The 26,390-nt window shown below is 45.0% G+C and overlaps 1 protein-coding gene across 6 annotated transcripts in view; it reads right to left on the minus strand.

The window, feature by feature from the left end:
* CFAP74 (cilia and flagella associated protein 74) overlaps positions 1-26,390 on the minus strand; it is a 104,880-nt gene that overhangs the window by 71,289 nt on the left and 7,201 nt on the right. For 2 of the 6 annotated variants that reach the window (XM_061601288.1, XM_061601283.1), the window contains exons 2-6: positions 11,973-12,147; positions 9,194-9,296; positions 7,574-7,720; positions 4,840-4,938; positions 1,222-1,326 (exon numbers count right to left, since the gene is read on the minus strand). In XM_061601288.1, coding sequence (XP_061457272.1) covers positions 1,222-1,326; positions 4,840-4,938; positions 7,574-7,720; positions 9,194-9,296; positions 11,973-12,120 — 602 coding nt within the window. In that variant the 5' untranslated portion in view covers positions 12,121-12,147. Of the gene's footprint in view, positions 1-1,221; positions 1,327-4,839; positions 4,939-7,573; positions 7,721-9,193; positions 9,297-11,972; positions 12,148-14,799; positions 14,884-14,920; positions 14,952-17,217; positions 17,387-26,390 lie in introns of those variants that run through there. The other 4 variants (XM_061601284.1, XM_061601285.1, XM_061601286.1 and 1 more) reach the window with 4 other exon arrangements.

Consider the following 26,390-nt stretch of genomic DNA (forward strand, 5'->3'; position numbering starts at 1 on the left):
ATCCTGCAAACTTCCCTAAGGGCCCACTGCAGCTTACAATAAAAGGCCACGTCAAGAGAAAACTCGCAAGTCGCAGATCAAAACAAAAAAACAAAACATTACAGTATCTCAATACCATGAATGTAAAAGTTTTTCTTAGCTAATTGACGGCAAAAGCCTCCGGCACATTAGCTGGGATCCCCCTCCCCTAAATTCAACAGCCCTATGGAGACTCATAAGAGAGCCAGTGTGGCATAGCGGTTAGAGTGTTGACCTGTGACCGGGGAGACCAGAGTTTGAATCCCCACACAGCCATGAAGCTCCCTGGGTGACCTTGGGCCAGTCACTGCCTCAGCCTCAGAGGGAGGCAATGGTAAATCACCTCTGAATACCGCTTACCATGAAAACCCTGTTGATAGGATCGCCATAAGTCGGGATCGACTTGAAGGCAGTCCATTTCCATTTTTTTCATAGAAACTCATCATGCTCAATGGGAACAGAATGCTGCCTGACTGTTGAGGGTTAAAAATGAACACGGCGTAGGGCCGGGTATGGAAGAGAGTATCCTAGAAGGAGGCATGGCTAGCTGCTTGGAACCCTGAACAGGAGCACTTGACACAGAAACATTTTGTTATAGGTCCCAGTTGTTTCTCGTTATTACAGAATTTAAGTTACTCTGGTTTTATCAAATTTTTACTCCAAGCAGACCCACTAAGATTAATAGGCCTAAGTTAGCTGGAAAGAATCAAAATGGTATAAAATTTTATTTCTAGGCATCTCACTTTTACCAACGACGGAAGAAGATAGCCAGCCTAAATGTTCGAGGGGAGGGGCACAAGAAAAGTAGGGGTGAGTCAGAATCTTTTTTCTGTAATAAATTTAATTATTTAGATTTGTAAAAAAAAAATAGAGGGGGCAGAATTTTTTGAGGAGGGCCCCCCCAAGCCCCCTGGCTATGGACCTGAAGATACCCCCCCCCAAAAAAAACTGCTTTTACAATCCAGCCCTAACTATCCTAAGAGAATTTTTTCAGTTTCGATCCATCCAAGTGTTAGCCCTTAACGCATCTGCATACTTATTGAATAATTCCACCACTTTAAAAAGCAAAAAAAAGAGAGAAAACCAAGTACATTTCTCCTCCCCCCCCCCCCCCCGCACTCAAGGCTAAATTGCTAAGTCGCATTAATAGAAAGCCATAATGCTCAATCCTGCAGCCTCCTCTTTTGGGCTCTTTAAACTTACACGTTTTCGTTCAGCATCTCGGTAATTTTTGACTCAAGGTCCTTTTCATTTCCCAGTTCAGCACACAAGCGCCGATGCAGTGCTTGTAGGCGGAAGACGGCGGCACTGTTACATTAAAGGGGGAAAAAAAGACTTAAAAATGGGAAATAATGAATGTGAAAGCCTGGCACAGAAAAAATAGAAAAGAAACAATTATGGTGCCTCGGGGGGTAAAGGCTTATGTTTTCAGGATTCTGCTGGTTTATATTAACAGAATGTCTTTCAATTACGTTCCTAAAGTGTCCATTCTCCTTTCAGTCTCTTTAAAAACCTCTACACCGGGTTGACTGACAATAACAATAACAATAACTAGAGAGAGCACTTTTGCAGACATCACAGCCTGTTCTGTAGTGGTTGGCGACTACTAAGAAAAGGGAGGAGGGTAAAGAACAGAACAGATATTGCAAGAGAGGCCACCTTTGCAATTATCATTTTAAAAAAATATTCACAAGCCCACATTCAGTGGCGACGGGTGGCTCTGACGTCAGTGGGGCAGTGAATCCACTCCAGTTTTAATCTGAACTTTCAAGGAGCTGTCCAAGGCGCTGAACCTACTTTGGAAATAGGCCTCTGCACCTTGGACAGCTCCTTGAAAGTTTGGGCTAAAACCCGGAGCAGATTCCCTGCCCCGCTGACATCGGAGCCACCAGTCTCCATGTTAATGGTCCAGAAGTGGCACCAGCGGGCGGCATGGTCAGGCACCCATAGAGGCTCATGTCCCACTGCCAATTTCCAGGCCTGCTTGTCCTGGTGTTCTTCCTTCTTGCTACCACTGCCTTTCACCTTCCTTCTCGAAGTGAATGCACAGTGAGAAGAGCAAGGGGGTGTGGGAACCTTTGCTTGCCGCATCTTCTTCCTCCAGGAGAGTGGTGCCAACTGGGTCTCTAGAGAGGGACTGAAGCCGCTGGCTACAGAAGGCAGCTACAGGCCATCCCAGCTAGGCGTTTGCCCAGGTGACACCGGAAGGCCAATGAGGGATGGCAGAGGAATATAAAGACTAGTGGGCTTGCTGAATTCCCTAAGGTTAGGCAACTCACCACTGGGGATGAACCCCCCAGTCCTCTCCCTGCACCTCTGGACTTCCTAGTTTCTGGTTTTTAAAAAGTTGAAAATGGTTTTAAAAGCCTGCTAGCCACAATAGCCATGCTCTTCCTTCCACTCTCAGAAGCAGTATGCCTCTGAATCTCAGTTGCTGGGAATCACAAGTGGGGAGAGCTGCTGTTGCCCTCAGGGCCTGCTTTCGGGTTTCCCATAATGGGCATCTGGTTGGTCCAGGAAGCTAGACTAGGTGGGTCTTTGGCCTGATCCAACGGGGCTCCACTCGCGTTCGTATGCAATTGCTAAGATATATGGAGACGTAGGTAAATCTAAATAATAAATTGGACTTCCTTCAGGTTTGTATTACTCTATCTGAGGACAAAATTATGATCACAACGTGGCGTTCGGCAAGTGAATCAGAGGCCCACCTTGCTGCTAAACACATTTTGTGACCCTTGTTTCTGTTCCCTGCTCCGTGAGCAGAACAATTAAAAAACACCACTGTCGGATTTTAATTAATCCCATGAGCAAAGGGTTGGCAGCAACAATGTGCCATCTCGCCCTCTTCTCCTTAACAATCTGATGTAATAACTGTACGTCGGGAAAGGGGACATTCTGCTTGATTTCATTTCACCTTTGGATCTAGAAAAAAAAAAGCCCTTCTGAAGGTTTCTGCAAATTAACTAGCTTGCCCCAAATGATAAGACCCCCAGGCACCTGGTTGGCCACTGTGAGAACAGGATGCTGGACTAGATGGGCCACTGGCCTGATCCAGTAGGCTCTTCTTATGTTCTTATGATGTGGATAGTACTTTGAAGTGTTCAAAGCACTTCAAGGACATTATCTAGCTGTAATCCTCACAACAACCCTGTGAGGCAGGGATGGGGAACCTGTGGCTGTTCAGATGTAGCTGGGCTGCAAAACTCATCACTCTAAGCACTGGCCATGCTGGAGACTTGTAGCTGAAGGTTGCGTATACACCATGCATTTAAGGCTCATTCCCCCCACCCCCAAGAATCCTGGGAACTGTAGTTTGTTAAGGGCCCTGGGAACTGTGTAGCTCTGTGCACGGTTGTGTAAACTACTGTTCCCGTGAGGGAAATGTGCTTTGAATGTATGGGGCACATGCAGCCTTCAGTGACAGTCTCCAGTTTGATTCTGGATCGGCAGAATCTGGTTCTGCCATGAACTCTCTCTATCTATGCGAGCTCACATAGCCTTTGCATTAAGCCAGCTCACAGGAAATGAAATGTTATGGTTATGAGCAGTAGCCTAGTGGCAAATTCAGAAGTGCAGGGTCCCTTCATGATAGTCACTGTCATGCCCCTCCCTTCCTTTTTTTGCTCCTGGGTTTAGAATGAGATCTTTGTGAATGCCCTTTCCTACAACAACAGACATTCCTAGGAGCCAATAAGCATGAAAGAGGAGAGTGTTAGCTACTGAGAAGAGTCTTCTCAGTGGTTGCCTCACCTCCTTTCGCTCTGATTGGCTCCAATTAGCAGGAAAGTACAAGGAAGCATGTTAGAAGACTTCAGTGGCTAACATACATCCCTTTCATGATATTTTTAAAGCTTTTTTTAAAAAACAACAACAATATTTTTAACCTTTTTAAAAAACAATGTTTTTAACCTTTTTTTAAAATGTCTTCAAAGCTCTTTAAAAATGTTTTTAAAGTTGTTTTGTTTTAATGTATTTTAAAGTCTGTTTTTATGATGATTTAAAGAGTTTTTAGTGCTGTCATTTGCCGCCCTGGGCTCCTGCTGGGAGGAAGGGCGGGATATAAATCAAATAATAAATAAATAAAATTGGCTTGCAGGATGCTGAAGACATAGGGAAACTGCCGGGACTCTGCTCCCAAAAAAGTAAGGGGACTAAGACACACACACCCCGAGACCCTGGACGACTACACCACTGGTAACAAGAGGATAGGATGCTTGCCTTGAGTCTATGGAAGAGCCCACTACCCCACCCCCTGCCACAAGGTCCTCTGTTTGCTACAAGATCTAATGACCCTTGCTCCTTTTTTTTTCCTCCTTGTCCTCCAGCTACAAAGAGAGATCCACAATCTGCTATCAGGCCCCTTGCGCGGGGGAACAATTGCACTCCTGTAATCTTACCTCCAGCTTGGATGCGGAGAAGAAAAAAGACCAAGCGTTTCCAAAAGCGGCTGCTCACAGCTAACTCTGCCGAGTAGGCACCCACTGGGTTACAAACAGCGTGCGATGCGCACAGAGATGTGCTATCAGCCACATGGAAGCAGTATGCTCCATCTGCTTCCCAGCACAGAAGAAAAGGTTAAAGTTTTGTGCTGTACGCTGTGGTCCTCTGAGATAACTGCCTCTCGTTTGTTTATCGTTTGTTTTTAATCACTGACTCATTAGGCATCATTCGATGAAGAGAAATGGCGGAGGGCACTACCAAGCCCTTCCAGAAACATCAAGAGGCTGGAGACGTCAACAAAAGTTCAGAATGTATTCTTACACTGTATGAATAAACACTGGAAAGGGTAACCAACTGTCACACGCAGGTATGGCTACCTACGTGTTCCCAGACTCCTTCTCGCTCTCGATTCCACTCTTGACATCCCTTTGTTGGGTCGTTAGAGCCTCAATCCGGACATGGCAGGCGTTCAGTTCCTCCCTGAAAATAAGCAGACACAGATCACTCTGGGCCTTGCTTGTTGTCGGGTTTTTCTTCCGACATCTCAGCTTTGCTACTCTCTTGGACAGTTCTGGCAGCAAAGCCCTGAGGCAGGGGTGGCACTTTGGCACTTTGGGTGGAGATTTCAGGAGAGCACCAAGAGACAGGATCGATGCACAGATTAACGATTACGAATCTGGTCTATTTCAATAGTTGCTTTTTTATTGTTTCATTGTGTTTTATTAGAAATTTCGCACAAAATATATTCTACAGTACGCAGCATAAATTCACTTACATTGTATGATAACTAGTACAACAATGATAAGGTTTGTATAACCTAAAATAATTATACTTGTGAGTGATTGCTTATGGTTTCAATTGAGCTCTACAGAGTTCCTAACAGAGTACGGATCTATGTTACCTTATACTTTGTTACACCAAGGGATAGGGGTGGGTGAATTTGATTCAGTTCACATTTAAAGTCGAATCTATCAAATTCACACTTTCTGAAACAATCTGAGAACCAAAACAAAGCTATCCTTCAAAATTCACACTTCTCCAATGCAGTTCTCCAACCAAACAAGGATTACAAAAGTGCATATATTAGGGCGAAAGGGTGCATATAATGCATATATTAGTGAAAGCAATATACAAAAATGCATTATATTAGGTGAAATTGCTCGCAAAACATGTACATTAGTCAACATGCCGCATACAAAATGTGTTTATTAGAAGAAATTCACGCTAGAATGCTGAAGACATTTCTTTCTTTTCCCCCCATTGTGAACTGCTGCAGAAATGTGGAGAACTGAATTTAATACTGGAAAAACAACAAAGTGAGAGAACCGAAACTGACGGATCATTCCATCCTTAATACTTAGTATTTATTTATTTTTAAATCATTTGTAAGTTGCTTTTTATTTAAAAATAAATCCCAAAGCAATTTGCAACAATAAAACAACAATACTAACGAAACATAAAACATGTCTAATTTATTTTTTAAAAATACGTTGTTTTTTTTTAAAAAAATTGCTATTATATTCTGTACTGCTATTAACTGGGGTTTGGGAGGGGCTATTGTTACTATATTTTGTACATCGCCTAGAGGCATCTATGTAGAAGGCAATTAAATAATAATGATGAGCGGTATCCAATGCGAATCCTGTTCAAAGTAGACCCATTGAAGTTAATGGACATGACTAACTAAGGCCCATTAATTTCAACGGGTCTACTCAGAGGAGGACTTTGTTGAATACAGCCCTCGGTTTGAATTTTAGGAGAGGGGTAAAAAATGGAGCTCTGAATCTGGGATCCATTCCTGGATGATGTTGATTTTTCTTAAGGGTTTCACACCAATGCAATTACAGAGCCAGGGCTGCTAAAAGCTGGCATCCACAGTTGGGAAACTTATTTGTATTTATTTAAAATCATTCATTTCCATGTTGAGGATGTGGGGGCGGTACGCTTACTTAGGGCAACCGAGTGGATTCATAGCAGAGGTGAGGTTTGAACTGCAGACGTCCTGACTTAGGTCAAGGGCCAAACTAGGCCTCCATGTGCAAACACATCATTGATGTATTTGCTGTAGAAAGTTTGCTTTACATAAATTTCCAGCATGGGTGTTACCTTTCAGCCCATCCGGTGATTATTTTGACGGTAAGGATGCCTGACTGACCAACCAACCTTCAATAGGGAATCCCCCAATCAGTACTAGGGACCCTAGTGTGACGGGTAGGGAGGCTTTAACCCAGGGGCAGCCAACGTGGTGCTCTCCTACTGGGAGGAAGGGCGCGATAGAAATCTAATAAATAAATAAATCAGAAATATTGTCAAACAGCATCTCCCATCAGCCTCAGGCCAAGGATGATGGGAATTGTTGTCCAGCGACACTTGGAGGGCACTGCGATGGATAGCTCTGCTTTAACCTTTCGGGGCCATGTCTGCCACGTGCATTGTGAAAAAAAATCCCCTTCAACGCGAGGGCTTTTTTCTTCATGCAAATTGCTGTTGCGGATGCCTCCCCCCTTTATCCCAATCAAGACCATAATGGGAAGGGGGGGCAAAGGGTTAAAGGCCCCCTGCCCACCTTATGAGGATCCCAGTCTGGATCGGGGGCTGCGCACTGGCCGTTTGCAAAATGAAACAAAACTCCTTTGTACTTCGGGACACAAGGAAGCTGCCTTAGGCTGAATCAGACCATTGGTCCATCTAGTTTAGTGTTGTCTGCACAGACTGGCAGTGGGTCTCCAGGGTTTCAGGCAAGGGTCTCTCCCAGCCCTCCCTAGAGATGCCATCAGGGGTTGAACCGGGGTCCTTCTGTGTGCAAGGCAGATATTCTGCCACTGAGCCCTTCCCTGGTTAAGGGCACTGACCCATGGCTCACTAGCTTGGCCCACCATCCTTTGGTGCTCTCATGCTACCCTCTTTCCTCTTCCCCCCGCCCACTCCGACTTCCAGGAGTATCTCAGAAGCAAGGGCAGTCCTTTTAAAATAACGGGCAACAGAAAGGCCCTTTCCGCATCGTGAGGATTCAGCCCTTTAGACCAGGGTAAAACTGGCAAAAGCAACTTTTGCTCCGTCCGCCGTGGAAAACGGTGGAAGGTGCGTGCCTTGCCGGGGAGAGGAGGGAACCAACCTGGTCTTGCGAATCACCGCCTCCTTCTCTTTGGCTAGGTTGTCGAGCTGGTTCAGGTTCCGCCGCAAGTTGAGGACACGAACCCTGTCTACGTAGTTCATAGTCCTTCTGCTCCTGGGGGTCATTGGTCGTTCGGAGCTTTCCCTTCTTGGTTAGAGAAGAGGAGACAGATTTCCGTTTCCATAAATATGAAGACCAAGGAACTATAACTCATAGGTTGTCCAGTCCACCCCCTTGCTTAAATACCCTTCTTCCTTTATTTGTACAATGATCTCTATCCCTCAAAATGGGGCCCTTGAGCCAGAGAGAGACAGCAGGAGGACGTCCATCACCTTCCTGCCCTTCTCAGGAGCTTCCCATTTCGTATGCAGTCAGTCTGTGTGGAAGACAGAATGCAGCAGGTAGTGATGGGTAAGGATTTCAATTCAGTTCGCATTTCAAGCAGAATTTACCAAATTCGCAATTTCCGAAACCATAGGAGAACCGAAACACAGCCATCTTTCGAAATTTGCATTGATTAGAATTTTGGGATGCAGTTCGCCAACTAAACAACATGTACAAAAATGCAGATAATAGGGGAAAGTGCGCATAAAAATGAATAGATGGGTGAAAATAACATGCAAAAAGGCACAATGTGATGAGAAATGGCTTGCAAAAATGTGCACCTTTGTCAAAACTGCCTACAAAAATGTGTTTATTTGGAGAAATTCGCACTAAAATGGTGGAGAATTTTCATGAGGATTTTTAAAAAATAAATTCGCAGATTCCTGCAGAAATGTAGAGAACTGAATTTAACATTGGAAAAATGACCAACTGGGAGTACCAAAACAGACAGATCTTTCCATCCCTAGCTGCATGATATCGGGGTGGAAAATCTGTGTTCCTTCAGATCAGGGTGGGAGCTGAATGCGGCCCTCCATGTGTCTCTATCGGGCCCTTGATTCTCTGCCCAGGCCATGCCCCCCAGGCCACACCCATAATTGGCCCTGCTTTGCACCCTCCTCTAGAGATTTTACCCAGCCAGAACGTATCCTTGAACTGTGAAAATATATCTTGGAAGATGGAGAGCAAAGCATACCACTTTTGCCACACCCACCACTGGTATGCGGCCCCCGGAAGGTTGTCCATGAGGGAATGTGGCCCTTGGGCTGAAAAAAAGCTTCCCCGCTCCTGATCTAGATGCTGTTGGACTACAACTCCCAACACGCCGATGCTCAGGAGAGCTGGGAGTCCAAAAACATCTGGAGGGCGAGCAGTTTCCCCATCCCTGAAATAACCCTTCACCTAATCAGGAAGCAGCCTTAGACCAACTCAGATCAATAGTCCATCTAGCTCAGTACTGTCCACTCTGACTGGCAGCAGCTTTCCAGGGTTTTGGGCAGCGGGACTCTTGCAGTCCTCCCTGGAGAAGCCTGGGATTGAACCTGGGATCTTCTGCAATGCAAAGCAGACAGTCAACCACTGACCTATGGCCCTGTCCCACACAAGAACCTTCCGTTCTCATGGGGCACTTCATCAGAAGGAAACTCAGATGATTTTTTCCAATGGTGAAAAGCATATCTTCTCGTGCCAAAGCCAAATGAATAAGAAGCAGAGCTGCCGTCTCAAGTTGACACTTACCTGCCCGAATCCAAATCCTCTCCAGCTCCTTCCAAAGCCTCTTTACTGTCTCTGTGGGCCACCTCCTCCTCCCCCACCTCGAAATCGTCTTCAAGCTCGGGTCCTGATGGAAATGAAGGAAACTTTGGCTCGACACAGGTGTGACAGCCTTCCTTGACAAGTCAACACAAAGACAAGAGGCCGCCAAGTTGACATGCTAAAAGCTTTACCGCTGTGTATAATGGCAGGGCGGCGGGGGGGGGCAATCTTGTCACAAAATATATACAAAGACCATTTGACGCTCGGGGACTCAACGCAGGCAAATGCTCTCCACCTCCGCAACAGCGCTGTCGCAAGCAATGTGTCCTAAGTGCTGAGCAAAGGGGCTCTGCAATCAGCAAATGGGGATATGGGGTTTGAAGTCCAGTGATGGGTTGTGGCTGACACCAGAGGAAAATGCATTTGGGGATGCATTCTGCCTGCGTGAGACTCCTCCATTTCCAGGAAAGGCAATGAAGGTGGCAGAAAGTAACAATGGGCCTGGTTGCCACCCTAGGCTCCTTTGGGGAGGTTGGAATAAAAATTTAATAAAAATACATGTTGACCAATAAATTGAAGATGGACCCAGAGCTTCTGTGCTTTCCAGGTCCAGGATTTGGTGGACAGGACTGCACCTCCCTTGAAAGAGAGGGTTTGTGGTTTGGGGGTGCTCCCGAACCATTATGTCAGCAAGTGACCTCAGTGGGCAGGAGGGCTTACACTCTGCGTCAGCTGGTGCATCAACTACAGACAGGGATAGCCTGGCCACAGTTATCCACACTCTGGTAACCTCCAGGATGGACTACTGTAATGCACTTTATGTGGGGTTGCCCTTGAAGACGGCACAGAAGTTGCATCTAGTGCAGAATGCAGCAGCCAGGGTGTTGATGGGAGCAGTAGAACTCCTTTTTTCAAAACAGCTGCACCGGTTGTTGCCAGTTATCTTGTGGGCCCAGTTCAAAGTATTTATGTAGATATTTAAAGCCCTGAACAGCTAAGGGCCCAACTATCTGGGAGAACGCCACCTCCTATGTATTAAGATCGGCGGAAAAGGCTCTCCTGGTGATTCTTGCATTAAATGAGGTGTGGAAGGGCCTTTGCGATGGTGGCTCCGCAGCTGTGGAATGACTTCCCATTGAGGTGCGTCTCAAACCAACTTTCCATTCGTTCAGACGCCAAGCAAAAGGCCACCTTTTTAACCAAGCTTTTAGTGGGTTAAATCAGGCTGCCTCAGTGGGAGAGATGGGAAGTGGAGCCCATTCCATCAGTTCTGCTGAAAGACCAGCTCCGTCAGTCACCTCCTACCCCTGAACTGTTTCTATTCCCGCTGATCATTATAAGAGCTACTGTTTAAGAATTGGTGCCCGAGTTTGCTTTCTCCCTCTCTTCCCTCCCTGTTCCTTTTCCCTTGTGTGTCATGATGTTTAGATTGTAAGCCTACAGACAGAGACAGTCTTAACTGATTATATGAAAGCTACTCTGGGAGCCTTTTTGGGTGAAGAGCAGAGTACAAATGCTCTGTAAATCATTTTTATGCTGCTTTGAATTATGCTGTTTATGTATGTAATTTATGAGCACTATTTCAGTGCTTTTGTTTACTGTTATATTTCTATATTACTTTTTTTTTTTTTTAGTTAACCACCCTGCGGGCATTTTTTGTGAAGGACAGGATAGGATTCTCCTAATAGGATTCTAATAAACAAACAAACAAATAACCAAGCCCCTTTTGACTAAATATTTATAAAGTCTCATTAGATCCTGGGAAAGTGGAAAGAAAATAATGGGCTAGCCTGGAAGCACAGTTGGCCTGGGTTTTTCCTTCCTGTCCTCACAGAGCATGATTGTTTGGAAGTTACGTCCCATTGCATTCAATGGCCCTACCCCCAGGAAAGGGTGTTTAGGACTGCCGTTTAAGACACAGATCACTGCTGATTTCCAGTCCTTGACTCTGCACCACAAAGCTAATGCTGACCCTAAGGCCTACGTGCAGTTTGTAATTAGAGATTTAAAGAACATAAGAACATAAGAAGAGCCTGCTGGATCAGGCCAGTGGCCCATCTAGTCCAGCATCCTGTTCTCACAGTGGCCAACCAGGTGCCTGGGGGATTTTCTAAATGTTTCCTTTTATTTATCTGTTTGTTTAAATGCAAAAGGAGGAAGGGGCTTTGGGAGGCACATGAAAACCACCCCACACCTTTTCTCTGCCATTTTTTCAGCTAGGCTTCTTCATTCCCAAGTGATCCTAGCTAATCAGGGATCATGTAAGGAGTCTGATGATGTTATAGCGCCACGTAGCCCAGCAGATTCTCTGAGGGGAAACAAAGACAATGCTTTGTTTAAATTAGTGAGGGAAGGGAGGAAGTGTCCTCACTACTAAGGCAATTAAGCTGGGCACTGTCCTGGGTTTCTTGGCAGCAGGGCCGTATTTCGTCCCCCTTTTTGTGCCCTTTTTGGCTCCTCAGAACACTCGCTGGTAAAGTGGGTGTGTTTAAGGAGAGAGAGAGACAAAAATATTTCTGAAACTCAGTCCCATCCTCCCACTTTCAGCTCATCTCTAAATTCCTGGCCAAACTGGCAACTCCCTTCCCCCACAGAAGCTGAACGGCAACTATTCTGATGGTGTTCTTCCCTGAGCAATTGGAATGTTCACAAATATTTCATGACCTCACAGCAACTTGACCAGTTGGTGTCAGAAGCTTCACAACCAGTGCTGTCCAATATGGACGAGCATTTGCAAAACAGAAGTCGCTTATATCTGAACCTTTCCAGCTTTCTTTCTCTTCCATGAGTTGGTCAGCTGCGCCTGTTTCTTCTTCATTCTCCTCATCCACAAAAGACAACTCAAGGCTGAGGTTCTCTTCTGAAATGCCACAGGCCTCCATATCATGCATTTGGTCAAGCTGGTTCATCTTCTTTGCCCCTCAGATGGAACTTAGCTGCCAAATAATACAAGGAACAGTTGGGCAAAAATCATGTCCCACCTAAACTACAGCATACAATTTGAAACAAACAGCAGTGAATAAACTCCTTCCAGCTCTGTGGCTAAAAGACTCCTGGTCCACCTTTCAAAAAGAGATGTTTTTCTTGTAAGTTATAGAAAAAGTGGCTTTTAAAAAAAAAAATTAGCCCTGGCAAATGGATTTTGTTCATAGATTTTGTTCAGTGCGGGTCTTATCTAATAACTCTCGACAAAGAATTCTGCTCTGTAACAATGTTAATGGGTTTTCTGAAAAATTCCGATTAATAATCCGTATATTTGCTTATTGTTACTATTATTGGGGAAATATGCTTTTTGACACACTGAACATTTTGTGCCATTTGTACTTTCTTCTCCATTTTTATGCTTCTCGTTAGGGATTCTGCCTGAACCAAAGAAATCAAACTGAATCAAAGCTCTTATTATGTAACCTTCATTATTTAAACCTCCAGTTCATTGGTAGCTCGTGAAAGAAAAAAACAGGGGGGGAGCACTGCATCATCGTAAGAATTTGCTAAGAAGCAGGCACGGAATTCACAAGCTACAATTCTCCAGCAAAAAAGCATTCTTCATACAGAGCCCTTGCTTTCCATTTTTTTCTGATGCACACGCTTGTGCAGTTGCCTCCAGACTCTCAGTATTTGGTGGCAGTGATTCAAGCGCATATCCCAGAAAGATAGGTTTGCACAATCGAAGAGAATTTATACTGTTCTGTCGCCGTAACACAACAAATCTACTTTTTAAAAAACACACAGGCGTTCTATGGTTAGGAAATGCACTGTAAACTGCGGAACGAACAAAAGATAATGGGAAGACTTATAACCTCCAGCAAATCAGGATAAACGTTCGTTGTTTGTTTTCTTTAATAATATTTATATACCAGTTCATTGTGGACAGACCTCTAGGTGGTTTATACAAAAAAGTAAAACTGTCAATAAACACAAGTAATTAAAAACATTTTTAAAACCATAAGCTAAAAAGAGATTATACGTTGTTGTGCAATCTCCCTGAGAACAGATCAGAACAAATCCTCAGTAAAGACCAGGCACAGTCTAACTTCAACAGCTTGGGACCAGTTTACTCGCAAGATGGGCTTACCCCATATATGCCCACTTGCAGGACCGGCGCCGGGCATGACTGGGCCCTCGGGCACCAGCCTGGCGTGGGTCCACAGCACCTGCCAGCACCTACCTCTCCTGCTATGGTAAATGCTGGCCACACTGCATGTGCGTGCATACCATCAACCAAGATGGCGGCCGAGGCTTCCCTAAGGGGCTGATGCCTCTGCTGCCATCTTGGTTGATGGCATGCATGCGTGCTACACAGCATGGCCAGCATTCACCACAACGAGAGAAGGAGGTGGGGCGTACAGGCGGCCCTTGCAGGCCTGCACAGTTGTAAGGGGAGGTTCCTGGGAGCTCCCTCTCTGCGATCCACAGCAGGGTTGGGAGCTAATGCTGCCATGGGTCGCGGAATGGGAGCGCCACCCATCCACCCTAAGGAGGGGCCCTTCAGGGCCCCAAAGCTCCTCGGCCAGGGCCTGACCTGGCCAACTTCTGGTGCCATCCCTGTCCACTCAACTGCTTTGATTTGCGGAACTGACAGTTACAGGTGCCACATAATATTCAGTCTGCACTCGTAAGAAATCATCCAACTTATTTGGTGCATTATAAGCAACAAATCAGAAATTAAAGCCATCTCATATTTTTATTTTATTTTTGGAAAAAACGTTTAAACCACCTTAGTCTTGAGTGATAGGAAGATCATATATTCAGGTTAGTAAGCATAGCCAGCATTTCTATTAAAATGCTAAAAGCAGCTTAAATAAAACTGTGTTACTGAACACCTTAAGGTTGTGACAAACTAAGTTTTACTGAGTAGACTCTGAAATTCATGGACCTAAGTTAGTCATGGCTACTAATTTCAATGGATTGTAGCCAACTCAATCCTACTCAGAGTACACCCACTGAAATTAATGGACCTTAATCATGTTAATTAACTTCAGTGGGAATACTCTGAGTAGGGACTAGCACTGGCCACAAGTTTTAAACAGGTTTATTGTGTGCACCTTCAACAGGTGCAGAAGATCCAGTTCAAGTGCTACGACTTTCCTTCATCCCTGCCCTCTCCACAGATGAGAGGAGGCTTCAACCTGTTGCATTTCTGCCTGTTATGGGCACACTGAGTGTTAACAGGGCAGGGGCTTCTCGCCATTTTAATATAATAAAAAAAAAGGAGGGTGGCAGAACAACCTTCCACTAACTTTGGGCGTCTAAAGGTAAAGGTAAAGGTGTTCCCGCACTTGTAGCGTGAGTTGTTTCCGACTCTTAGGGTGACGTCTTGCGACGTTTACTAGGCAGACCATGTATATGGGGTGGGATTGCCAGTTCCTTCCCCGGCCTTTCTTTACCCCCCAGCATATGCCGGGTACTCATTTTACCGACCACGGATGGATGGAAGGCTGAGTGGACCTCGACCCCTTTTACCGGAGATTCGACTTCCCTCCTTCCGTTGGAATCGAACTCCAGCCATGAGCAGAGCTTCGGCTGTGTTACCGCCACTTACTACTCTGCGCCACGGGCGTCTAAGCTTCCTAAATTCAAAACAGTACCTTCAAAAAAAACCCTTTCCTTTGTATTCTCTCTCCTTACTGCTATTGGTATCGCCCAACCGCCCAACAACTTTTCAAAAAACTTGTCCCGAAGGAAGGGCGCAACAGAGAACCGTCTCACCTCCCGAGCGGTTTCCACTCGCTCGTTTGCGATAGCTACTAAGGCAACGGAGCGAACCAACTTGTGGAAAAAAAAGGAGTGACCATAGTATTATTTTAATGGGGAAATTATGGCGCTTCCCATCACCACCGTCTGCTCTAAGGTCAGCAAGGCTAGCAGGTGTTTTTCAACAGGATTTTTTTAAAAAAACTGTGAAGTTCTGGGGCAAAGGGGTATAGTTGTGCCCTGTCTCTGGTGACAGGATGGTACATTCCAACAGCGACTGGTCTTAGCATCTGTCCCTGAAAAGATGTCTAAAATACAGCTTTTGTACCAAGCTGGTTTTGGGATGAGAGAAGTGTCTGGCCAACCCCCCCCTTTCTGTTTAAATATTAAGATTAAATCTTAAGTCTTTTTTTTTTAAACCCAATATGTTTTTAACCCTTTTAAAATGTTTTTCAAGCTTTTAAAAAAATGTTTTTAAAGTTGTTTTGTTTTAACGTATTTTAAGGTCTGTTTTTATGATGTTTTGATGTGTTTTTAGCACTTTTGTTTGTGGCCCTGGGCTCCTGATGGGAGGAAGGGGGGGGGATAGACATCAAATAATAAATAAACGCCACGGGTTGTATCCAACTAAATCCTACTCAGACTCACTGAAATTAATAGACCCAAGTTAGCCATGTGTATTGATGAATTTCAATGGTTTTACGACTGGGTGGGTTTAAAGTAGGACATCGCCCCCAGGATCTTCATTCATTCATTCTTTCTACACATTTGTGGAAAATATTGTAAGAAAATTGAGATTACATACATATATTGAACAAAACAAAACACCCCACTCCAGTGACCCCATGCTGACAGAAATGGAGCTAGTCAAAATCCTCAACAAAACTTAGCACAAAGAGATATTATGATGCATTGTTGTTGTTGTGATTACAGTAACATCTCAAGTAACAAAGTACATGCCTTCCTGGACATTAGTTCGCTAACAGAAACTTTGGTACCAGAGGGAGGAACCACATGGAAAGAATAGGGATATTCCTGACAGAGACTGATGGCAGGGACTGATGGCAGGTGGAGTCCAATGACATCTGGAGGGCCACAAGTTACCCATCCTTGCCCTAGTGCCAGGCTGGTTGGGGCTTGCAAGTTCAGAACTAGCCCTTTGAATTACACCCAAAGACAATCTGGAAGCTACCAAAGATATTTGAGCAGTATCATGAGAACATGGGTGTTAGAACAAATTAAACCAGAACTATCACTAGATGCTAAAATGATGGAACTGAGCTTATCATACTTTGGATGCATAATGAGAAGACAGGATTCACTAGAAAATACAATAATGCTGGGGAAAACAGAAGAGAATAGAAAAAGAGGAAGGCCAAACCAGAGATGGATTGATTCCATCAAGGAAGCCACAGACCTGAACTTACAAGTTCTGAACAGGGTGGTTTACAACAGATGCTATTGGAGGTCACTGATTCATGGTTTCCATAGGTCGAAATCGACTTGAAGGCACATAACAACAAATTACACATTATATATTAATGTATAATGAGTTTAAGGTTGGAAAAATGAGGAGCTGAGAGAACAGAAATGGACCGATCCTTCGATCCCTAGTTGAGGAGGGGCATGAACAATTCCGGATCGGAAAAAACTACATTTTTTGAGCTACAGACGAGTTAGTGTGCTGTGTTCATAACCTGACACTGTTTTATACTGATACTGTTTGGTGGGTTTACCAACTGGCTGAGGGGAAGAACAGTCTGCCAACTGACAGAAAATACAATTGATTTCAAAATAATCAGCTAAATTCCTGTTTAGAGTTCTCTAGTTTTTCTCCAAGCAGCCCTTTTTGGATCCTTTCCTCCCTGTTCTATTTTAGGGTTGGCAGACAGAACCTAAGCTTGTATAAAATGAGATCTCCTCGCTACATCTGACTGACAATTTCTTTGTTACCATTTTTAATGTGTATTTCATCTTTTCTCTCCCATAGAGGCTACTGCTGCAATAATAATAATAATAATAATAATAAAATTTTATTTCTAGGCCGCCTATCTGGCCGAATTAACGGCCACTCTAGGCGGCGTACATAGACTAAAATATAACATAGAGTAAAATATAACATATAATACAAAACAAAACCCCAGTAGTCCATAGACATCCCGAGCAGCAGATTCACGCACACATACACACACACGGCCTCTGACCCCTTCAGCAGTTGCTGCTTTTGCAGCTGGAAAAAGACAGGGCCCTGCCCTTCCAGGCCAGGTGGAAATCAGCCAGAAATGCAGGGAGCAGGTCTTGCAGAAACTCACACAGGTAGATGGTCTCTGGCCCCTTCAGCAGTTGCTGCTTTTGTAGCTGGAGAGAGACAGGGCCCCACCCTTCCAGGCCAGGTGGAAATCAGCCAGAAATGCAGGGAGCAGGTCTTGCAGAAACTCACACAGGTAGATGGTCTCTGGCCCCTTCAGCAGTTGCTGCTTTTGTAGCTGGAGAGAGAGACAGGGCCCCACCCTTCCAGGCCAGGTGCAAATCAGCCAGAAATGCAGGGAGCAGGTCTTGCAGAAACTCACACAGGTAGATGGTCTCTGGCCCCTTCAGCAGTTGCTGCTTTTGTAGCTGGAGAGAGACAGGGCCCCGCCCTTCTAGGCCAGGTGGAAATCAGCCAGAAATGCAGGGAGCAGGTCTTGCAGAAACTCACACAGGTAGATGGTCTCTGGCCCCTTCAGCAGTTGCTGCTTTTGTAGCTGGAGAGAGAGACAGGGCCCCACCCTTCCAGGCCAGGTGGAAATCAGCCAGAAATGCAGGGAGCAGGTCTTGCAGAAACTCACACAGGTAGATGGTCTCTGGCCCTTTCAGCCGTTGCTGCTTTTGTAGCTGGAGAGAGACAGGGCCCCACCCTTCCAGGCCAGGTGGAAATCAGCCAGAAATGCAGGGAGCAGGTCTTGCAGAAACTCACACAGGTAGATGGTCTCTGGCCCCTTCAGCAGTTGCTGCTTTTGTAGCTGGAGAGAGAGACAGGGCCCCACCCTTCCAGGCCAGGTGGAAATCAGCCAGAAATGCAGGGAGCAGGTCTTGCAGAAACTCACACAGGTAGATGGTCTCTGGCCCCTTCAGCAGTTGCTGCTTTTGTAGCTGGAGAGAGACAGGACCCCGCCCTTCTAGGCCAGGTGGAAATCAGCCAGAAATGCAGGGAGCAGGTCTTGCAGAAACTCACACAGGTAGATGGTCTCTGGCCCCTTCAGCAGTTGCTGCTTTTGTAGCTGGAGAGAGAGACAGGGCCCCACCCTTCCAGGCCAGGTGGAAATCAGCCAGAAATGCAGGGAGCAGGTCTTGCAGAAACTCACACAGGTAGATGGTCTCTGGCCCCTTCAGCAGTTGCTGCTTTTGTAGCTGGAAAAAGACAGGGCCCCGCCCTTCCAGGCCAGGTGGAAATCAGCCAGAAATGCAGGGAGCAGGTCTTGCAGAAACTCACACAGGTAGATGGTCTCTGGCCCCTTCAGCCGTTGCTGCTTTTGCAGCTGGAGAGAGACAGGGCCCCGCCCTTCCAGGCCAGGTGGAAATCAGCCAGAAATGCAGGGAGCAGGTCTTGCAGAAACTCACACAGGTAGATGGTCTCTGGCCCCTTCAGCAGTTGCTGCTTTTGTAGCTGGAGAGAGAGACAGGGCCCCACCCTTCCAGGCCAGGTGGAAATCAGCCAGAAATGCAGGGAGCAGGTCTTGCAGAAACTCACACAGGTAGATGGTCTCTGGCCCTTTCAGCAGTTGCTGCTTTTGTAACTGGAGAGAGAGACAGGGCCCCACCCTTCCAGGCCAGGTGGAAATCAGCCAGAAATGCAGGGAGCAGGTCTTGCAGAAACTCACACAGGTAGATGGTCTCTGGCCCTTTTAGCAGTTGCTGCTTTTGTAGCTGGAGAGAGAGACAGGGCCCCACCCTTCCAGGCCAGGTGGAAATCAGCCAGAAATGCAGGGAGCAGGTCTTGCAGAAACTCACACAGGTAGATGGTCTCTGGCCCTTTCAGCAGTTGCTGCTTTTGTAGCTGGAAAAAGACAGGGCCCTGCCCTTCCAGGCCAGGTGGAAATCAGCCAGAAATGCAGGGAGCAGGTCTTGCAGAAACTCACACAGGTAGTTATATTATTTTTATCCTCTACCCTATTGAACTCGATAAGATTTCGGTCTTTTTTGTTCATATTTGGTATGAAACAGCACAATTTTAAATGACTCAAGTTACTTTCCTGTACTATGTATACTGACAGAAGACCTGCTATGCGTACATGTTAAGATATTTTATTTCTGCAAAACGCTTATTAAAAAGCAACTATGATTTTTTCTAACTTACTCTTATTATATTATTTTTAGGGCTGTGTTTCACTTCAGGGACTGTTGCTGCTGCTATATGGAACAAAAGAGCCTCTACATAGTTCACTTTTGTGACATTGGTTAATTATCTTAAAGCTACACTTAAAATTGATAGCTGGATCCAACAGCGGGGGATTTTTTTTCCAGTTTAAACTTCTAACATTGATGTACATTGATACATCTCAGGTGTGGGGACCCTTTGGTCCTCCAGATGTTGCTAAGCTACAACTCCCATCATCCCCTATCTTGCCAACTGGCAAGGGTTCTTTTGGATTCAGGGGCAAAAAACAAACAGGTAGGTGGAAGTCAAAGATTTTATTCAATAGCAGGCAAAAGGATACAGGCAGCAAAATCTACTGAGCTTACTTTCTCCATTCAGTTGTTGGGAACTCCAAGCAAATGACAATTGGGAGACCCCAGCTGATGCCCAGTACGGAGCACCTCACCTGTCAAGGTCTGTGTCAAAGTTTCCTTACACAACAAATCTTGGGGGCCTATATAATTAAAAGCACCAAGGCTGGGTGCTGATTCTCAACAACCTCATCAGTCACACCTATCATGATGATGATGTTCTTGGTTGTTAAGAACCTTTTTTGAAATTTATACCAACTTAATTGGTTGCACTTAATTGGTTGAACAAACTTAATTACTTGCATCTGGCTGGAAGGTCAGATTCCCAACCCTTATCCATGTTTGTGAATATTTTTGCAGATGAGCCAAGAACATCAACTATCCACCCTAAATAGATAAGGACTTCTTCCAAACTTCACGGATGTTGTCCTGAGCAGGTGGCTACTTTTAAGAAAAAAACTAATTAAACTAACAAGCTTACAATTTCTTCTGGAAAATAGCGAATTAAGCCTCTAACAAGGTTACAATCTACTAAAGGGCCTGGCTGCTAAATTCAGAGTCAGAAAGTCAGACACGAAGGAACAATTGTCACAGGTCATTTTACCTCCTCGCCAATCTACTAGGGTTAATTTCCCATGCAGCCCCAGCAAGAACAGCCAATGACCAAGGAAGATCAGTGCTGAAGTTCAGCAACATCTGAAGGGGCAAAGCCCTGAAAACCTGGATGGGGAATCTGTGGCTCACTAAACATTGCTGGACTCCAACTTCCAACTTCCCTTACCACTGTGGCCATGCTGGCAGGGGCTGGTGGGTGCTGGAGTCCATCTGGAGGACTACAGACTCCCCAGCCATGTTCTAAAGCCTTGATTATAAAACATAAAATTCTTATAACTAGAATACAGGATAGCCTCACTCCAGTTATCTTAAATGAATAAAGTGATAACGGCCATGTTTGCATGTCACATTAAACTATGGTTTGGTCCAGCCTGTGAAGCAGGCCAGGCTGCAGAAGGCTGGACCAAGCCATAGTTTAACATGCAGACATGGCCAATTACAGCTTTATTCATTTAGTATGTAGACACAGCTGTATACAAGAGTTTGATATAAATGAGGCTTTAGATCAGGAGTGAGGAACCTGTGGTACTCCAGATGTCATTGAACTCCCATCAGCCCCAGCCAACATGGCCAATGGTCAGCAATGATGGACACTGTAGTCCAACAACATCTGGGACACCCCCTCACAGGTCACCCCCTCGCTTGCTTGCTCTCCGTCATCCTCTCCGCACTCCTCTGTCCTTCCCACACATGCCTTCTCCCACAACAAAAGATGTCCCTAGAAGCCAATCAGCATGAAAGGGAAGTGTGTTTGCTACCGAAAAGAGTCTTTTCAGTAGCTTATTAACCTCCTTTCACTCGGATTGGCTCCAATCAGCAGGAAAGGACAAGGAAGCATGTTAGAAGACTCTTCTTGGTGGCTAATACACTCCCCTTTCATGCTGCTTGGCTCGTAGGATGCTGGAGACATTGGGACCCTACTCCCAAAAAAGTAAGGGGTCTAAGACCCCAGATGACTTTATCCCTGCTGGTCACAGAAATGGAAAAGGAGGGCCTGCAACAGATCTGGCGACAAGAGCTCGGAATGGAGAGAAATCGTCACAATTATACCTCTTCAAACACCCAAAAGTCATGAAACGCTAATGAGAAACAACCAAACAACTTTACATGAGGATGGGGAAATTTGATGAGTCTCTGGGTGTGTTGCTGGAATTTAAGGATAGTAGATTTCCCATGAGCTTTAAAAGAGTGAAGCAGCTATTGAAAGGAATCCTAGGGCTGGAGTGGTGGCGGTGTGGGAAATAATTGAAACTCTATAAAGATTGCTTTGCTGAAATAAGGTGTGTGTGTGATTACACAGAAGTCTAACAGGGGGGAGGGATAGAGCTCAGTCTTAGGGTGGCCATTTTTGCATGAATAAAACATAGGAACAGAGATCTGAACAGGGTGGCTCAGGACAGATGCTCTTGGAGGTCGCTGATTCATAGGGTCGCCGTAAGTCGAAATTGTCTTGAAGGCACATAACAACAAAAAAGGCGATGGTCAGGGTTTCTTCTGCCCCAGAAGTAGTGCTCCTCTAATTCCATATGTGTATGTTGGGAAAAACAGAAGGGAGTAGAAAAAGAGGAAGGCCAAACAAGAAATGGGTTGATTCCATAAAGGAAGCCACAGACCTGAACTTACAAGGTCTGAACAGGGTGGTTTACGACATATGCTATTGGAGGTTGCTGATTTATAGGGTCGCCGTAAGTCGAAATCGACTTGAAGGTACATCACAACAACAAGAAGGACCTGGATATGCTGAGGATTGGACCCAGGACCTCCTGCCATATGAGGCAGATGCTCAACCACTGAACAAAACACTGATCCTCTCCACTTATTGGTGCCAAAGAAGTGCTGTTCTGTTTTTTTTTAAAAAAGAAGAGGCCGAGAGAGAGAGAGAGAGAAGCATCTGCCGTACATTGATGAAGTTGTTAAGTCACACATTGGGAATGTTTCTCTGTAGGTATATGCAATAGTTAAATAAGATGGTCAATGCAGATTCGACAAAACTGTGACCGCAAACTGCTCTGGGTACTGTTTTGCCACCAAGCAAAACAACCCCCCCCTTCCCTGGGGATTAATCCTGGGACTTTCTGCATGCAAAGCAGATGCGATACTACATAGGAAGCTGCCTTATACTAAGTTAGACCATCTAGCTCAGTATTGTCTACACTGACTGGCAGCAGCTCTCCAGGGATTCCCAGCCTTTCTTGGAGATGCCAGGAATGAACCTCCCTGGGACCTTCTGAATGCAAAACAGAGGATCAGCCGCTGAACTATGGCCCTTCCCTTAAGACACTGGAACATAGAAAACTGCCTTATACCGAGTCAGACCATTGGTGCATCTACCTCAGCATTGTCTACACTGATTGGCAGGGTTTCAGGGAGAGGACATTCCCAGCCCTACCCAAAGATTCCAGGCACTGTAACCTGGGACATGCTGAATGTAAAGCAGGTACTCTACCACTGAGCTACAGCCCTCCCCCAAAACAAGAGGGCAAAGAACATACAAATGCAATGCAGTTCTCCAGCCATGTAATGTAGACAAAAATGCATATACTAGGCAAAGAGTGCATGAAAATGCATACACTGGATAAGATAACATACAAAAATACACTATATTAGGAAAAATTGCACTGCAAAAACTATGTATTGCGGAAATTGCATACAGAAATGTATATATTAGGAGAACCAGAGGTTGGAAAAGTTACTTTTTTGAACTACGACTCCCATCAGCCCAATCCAGTGGCCATGCTGGCTGGGGCTGATGGGAGTTGTAGTTCAAAAAAGTAACTTTTCCAAGCTCTGGAGAATACACACCCACACACACCTATGTTCTTATGTTGTACTACAGGATCTTATGCACACTTCTCTGTATAAATAATGAGTTGGGGGAAGGATTTGATATAAGTATGCATAATCTACAAATCACGCTGTTCTTCATAACGCACAATTCTTTTCACGGCTGTGTTTTCTCTCCTGCAGTTGCAAGCTACTGGAACTATTAATGCTACACCTAACGTGTCTCTTTTGTAAGAAAATAATTACCCCCCCTTTAAAAAAAAAAAAAGCCCTGCCCTCCACTCTAAAGTCTCTTCTTTCGTAGTGGGTCTCATAACAACCTGCACCACACCAAGTTTTCAAGAGGATTTTCAGAAAGTGCAGTCCATGCTGCAGAGTGTGTGGCAAAAAAAGTTATCCTCTGCGATTATTACCCTAGCTGGGGGCAAAAAAGGATGACATGACTCTTTATTACACCCTTTCCTATCTGCCAGGGATGGAAATTTTTTAGCTTACATGAGTATCTGTCACCTTGGAAACGGTGAACAGGAAAAGAGAACCTATATCTGTAAACAGCAGCACCGTATATATCACGCAGGAGGAGGATTGTCTACTTTGTAGTACTCCATTCTAGTGCTTATTAGGGATGAAGGAGAAATATGATTCATTTCACATTTGATGCCGAATCTATCAAATTTGCACTTTCCAAAACAATATCAGAACAGAAATACAGCCATCGTTCAAAATCCGCGCTTGTCCGAAGTTTGCCCTGCAGTTCTCCAACCAATGTTCGCAGCGATGCATCTATCAGGGGAAAACGTGCCTAAAAATGAATATATTTGTGAAAATTACATACAATTGCATTATATTAAGATAAATTGCTTGCAACAATGTGTAACTTAGTCAAAACTGCTTTCAAATCTGCGTTTACTAGGAAAAAATGGCACTAAAATGCTAGAGAGTTTTCATGAGAATTCTTTAATGTGACATCTAAGCTGCCTTCTGGCAAAGCTTCCAAATATAGTTCACAAATGCCAATTCACAGGGTCCGAATTCCACCGTAAAAAGATCATCTCTCAGAAGGCCATCCCAATGTAGCATGATGCAGATGGAAGGTAAAATGAAGTCATATGTTTCTGTATCCATATACAGGATGTTGCTCTGTTATGTACTGTACTATTGGTCCCTTTAATGCTTGCTCATCCATGTAGGAAACATAACTAAAAACAATGGGTGGTATTCAACCCTAGGCCTACTCTGAGTAGACCCATTGAAGTTAATAGATATGGCAAAGGTTCGTTGATTTCAGGAGTACCCACCCAGCATGCTGAGTGTCCGTCTTTTCTCAACACCCCTGTTTTGGAAATAATCCTGTTGGCAAGCACTATCTGCATTCAGGATTAGAGGGAGGGTTATATAGGAGTGAATTACTGGTCCAGTGGCCACGCTGCCCTTGCTGTAGAATTAGAGGCAATCCCTGTACAAGCTCACCCAAAAGGGGATCTAAGGTACTCCTGCTGAGAGCCGGTTATTGATATCTCCAGCTATAAAAATAGGAACAAATATGCAATTAAACATTCAGAGGTGTTGGAGATGCTGCCGCAACAGTCTTTCCTTAGGTGTTCATGCAGAGTTTGTGGGAGACAGCAAAACTAACTGTTGATGCATTTGGGGAGAGGAGGGCTAGATGTATTTATTGCCTCTGGATATTGCATGAGACAATTAGCGACGTTGGGCCGACAGATGGCGACGAAACCACTTGTCATTCTTTGAAAGTGACCTGTTAGGAAAACCTGAAGCAATGCAGCTGCAACTTTTAAAAATAATGAAAAATAATGAAAAACATACTGATCTAATTAAAACACACAAACCAGCCCTCATCCCCTTGAAGACAGTGCTGTCATCCACGAAGAATTACTATTTCCCCAGTAGGATGTAACGCTGTGGTCATGGTCAATGAAGGCTGGTCGATTAGGACAAATGGGGCGCTACCCCTCCAACCTCAGTCTGCCCTAGATCTGTTCATTTCGGTTCTCACCATTTGTCATTTTTCCCAATCTTAAAATCAGTCCTCCACATCTGTGCAGCAATTTGCAATTAAAAAAAAATCTCGTGCAAATTCTGCAGCATTTTAGTGCAAATTTCTCCTAATAAACACATTTTTGCAAGCACTTTCTCATCATATAATACAAGTTTGCATGTCATTTTCACGCATAGATTCATTTTTATGCACGCTCTCCCCTTACATGTGCATTTTTGTAAACACTGGTTGGCAAACGGCATTGCAAAATTCAAACCAGTGCAAATTTCGAAGGATGGCTGTGCTTCTTTCTGTTTAGGAAAGTACAAATTTGATAAATTCAGCTTGACATGCGAACCGAATAGAATTTCTCGCCCACCCTCAGTCTACCCTCAGCCAGCCTCCACTTGCCTGTCTTCTTACTTACAACTAGCCCATGGGGTGGCCCTCGCTGTCAGATTTTCCCCTCCTTAGTGTTGTTCTTGGTGGGGCATCTTGATGGGGACAAAACAAGAATTCGTTGGCTTTGTCAACCATTGGCCTCCCTGCCTTCTGCCCCACCAGTCCTAATGGCCACCAGCCACCACCTCACATTATCCCATCAGGACTTGGGGGCCAAACTACGTGTTACGTTAACCAAGTTTTTTCAGTCCCGTGATGAGGAGTAGCCATGCCTCTTTCTTCACAAAAAGGCATTCAAGGAGAAGCCCTCAAACACAGGGAAAGGAAGGGTTAACCCAGGTAGCACCAATGAAAGGGTCTCAGTGAACATCCCCTCAAAAATCCACAATGCCCAAGAGACTGTTTGCGCTTCCTGCTCTGTTCATGCTTACACTGGTTTGACCTCTCCTACATCGAATATCCCCCCTGCCCCTGAAACAGGCCCACAGTTCATTTCATGCCAGGACTGGACACCCAGACCACATTCACGACATGCATTTGTTCCACTGTTATTCCATTTTAAACAGTCATGGCTTCCCCCAAAGGATCCTGGGAAGTGTAGCTTGTGAAGGGTGCTGAGAGTCATCAGGAGACTCATATTCCCCTCCCCCAGCTACAGTTCCCAGAATTCTCTGGGGCAAGGGACTATTAAATCACTCTGACAGTCGTAGCTCTGTGAGGGAAATTGGAGTCTCCTGTCAGCACTTTTCACAAACTACACTTCCCAAGATTCTTTGAGGGAAGCCATGGCTGTTTAAAGGGGAATAATAGTGGGACAAATGGACGGTGTGAATGTGGCCCCGCTCTCTCTTCCATTCTGAGGAAAGGAGAGGTGTAAAGGGCTGCCTTCTTTTAATGAAAGTGACAGTAAGTGATCTTAATTCCTTTGTTCACATTGATGTGGAGGGAAGATTGGGGGGGGACGTGCCCACAGTATTT

This window comes from Rhineura floridana, chromosome 18 (assembly GCF_030035675.1).
Source record: "Rhineura floridana isolate rRhiFlo1 chromosome 18, rRhiFlo1.hap2, whole genome shotgun sequence".
NCBI classification, from domain to species: Eukaryota; Metazoa; Chordata; class Lepidosauria; order Squamata; family Rhineuridae; genus Rhineura; species Rhineura floridana.